The 1,736-nt window shown below is 30.1% G+C and overlaps 1 protein-coding gene across 1 annotated transcript in view; it reads right to left on the bottom strand.

Annotated features, from left to right (window-relative positions):
* The window catches only part of FAM188A (family with sequence similarity 188, member A), a 23,428-nt gene that overhangs the window by 5,225 nt on the left and 16,467 nt on the right, over positions 1–1,736 (bottom strand). The window contains exon 3 of the mRNA XM_012660934.1: positions 30–90. Coding sequence (XP_012516388.1) covers positions 30–90 — 61 coding nt within the window. The remainder of the gene's footprint in view (positions 1–29; positions 91–1,736) is intronic.

Here is a 1,736-nt window from a genome sequence, read left to right as displayed (position 1 = left end):
GTAAAAGTTTTAAAAGGCAACTGTCATACCTGGACAATCCCGCCAAGAAGACTTCTCAGAAGAAAACAGGAGCTTCTTCAAAAGAAATGCCTTTATACAATTAAAGCAATAATTAGAAAAATGTATTATAAACATATATCATTAATTTTAAGATGGAAAAACTAATTTGTACCTCTTTTCTGATCTTTTGAATAAATCTACAAAAATTTCAAATCGTTTCCCTTCACATTCAACATGAACTGTGTATAGTTATTTACTGAGAATATATTACTATAAACTTGATTCTTCATAAAATTATTCTTCTTCCACTTTTATTGACAAGTATTTTCTGACAAGTAGAAGAACTGACTCAAGCACATAACTGGAAATTACAGAAACTCACTGCTCCATTCACAAAGTGAAAACTCTAAGGAACAAGAACAAATCTATGTTTCTCTTAGATTCCTTAGGGTAAAAAGAAATGTAAACACAAAAGTGGTTCTGTTCTCTTAGCTCTGATCTGTGAGATGAGAATACCACCATTACAGTCATCATTTTATTATCAGGAGCTCCTAACTCCCTAACTCAAAAAGCTATAGGATTCAAAAGAAAAACGTTGATTTCTAAACTTTCCCTTAAATAATTGTATTACATTGGTTACTTCAAAGAAAATAGTTCACTGTAGAACAGTGTTTCCTTCTCAAAGTGTAGTTCAAGGACACTTGCATCCTAGTCACCTGACTTGTTTGTTTAAAATGCAGATTCTTGTGCTCCACCTACTAAACCTGAATCTCTAGAGGGCAGATCCAAGAAATACAGTTTACTGTGATGATTCTTACTCACATGTATTTGAAAGCATTAGTGTATATTAATAGATTAAGAGAACTGCTTTTATTCAGACAGCCCTGGGTTTGAATCCTGGTTCCACCATTACTAACTAAAAATAACAGTGCAAACTCTAAAAACTTGCAGTGAAGATTATATGGGAAAATCTATGTAATGTACTTAGCCCAGTACCTGGCACTAATAAGCAATCAATTCAAAGTATTTTAACAAAAAACTAAGTAATATTCTATAGTACTCACATAGGAATAAAATCTACAAATACTATAATCAAGTGTTTCTGATTTTTCCCCAAAATGACAACAACCATAAAATGAAGTAAAACTACATTACAAAATTTTGGAAGTGAAGTGGGGACATCCATTATTTCACCACGAATACAACCACTGTCAGCATTTTGATATACTTCCTTTCAGTCTTTTTTCTACATCTATTTTTAATTTTATAACAAGTGAAAAGCATAATAGGTATATGATTATATTTTCCATTTTTCTGTTTTTCCACAGAATTCATAACTATAATTCTTAATCACTACTTGTCTATTAAGCTATTTATCAAAATTTACTGAATTATTATTTCATATTTAAATTACATTATTGTACATTAGGTTGTTTGCATTTTTTTTGCTACTTTAAATATATGACCTTCTTTTTAAATATAACTTTTTACATATTAAGATTTCTTTAGGAAAGATCCACAGAAGTACAACCAATGCATCAAAGAATCTGTATTATGGTTCCTACTGCAATGTAAAATTCCTTCCCAAAATCAAAGTACAAATTTATACTATTATAGCAGTAGACAAGCATGCCAGCATCATCCCACCCTTCCATGCACTGGCAATTATAATTTTATATTTAAAGATGAGAAAAAGTAAAAAATAGAATCTAATTACAGTTTTATTTTCACTTTCT

Source organism: Propithecus coquereli, unplaced genomic scaffold, assembly GCF_000956105.1.
Source record: "Propithecus coquereli isolate 6110/MARCELLA unplaced genomic scaffold, Pcoq_1.0 Scaffold69, whole genome shotgun sequence".
Classification (NCBI taxonomy): domain Eukaryota; kingdom Metazoa; phylum Chordata; class Mammalia; order Primates; family Indriidae; genus Propithecus; species Propithecus coquereli.
Note: the sequence above shows the minus strand (reverse complement) of the source record. Positions and strands in the feature narration are given on the sequence as shown.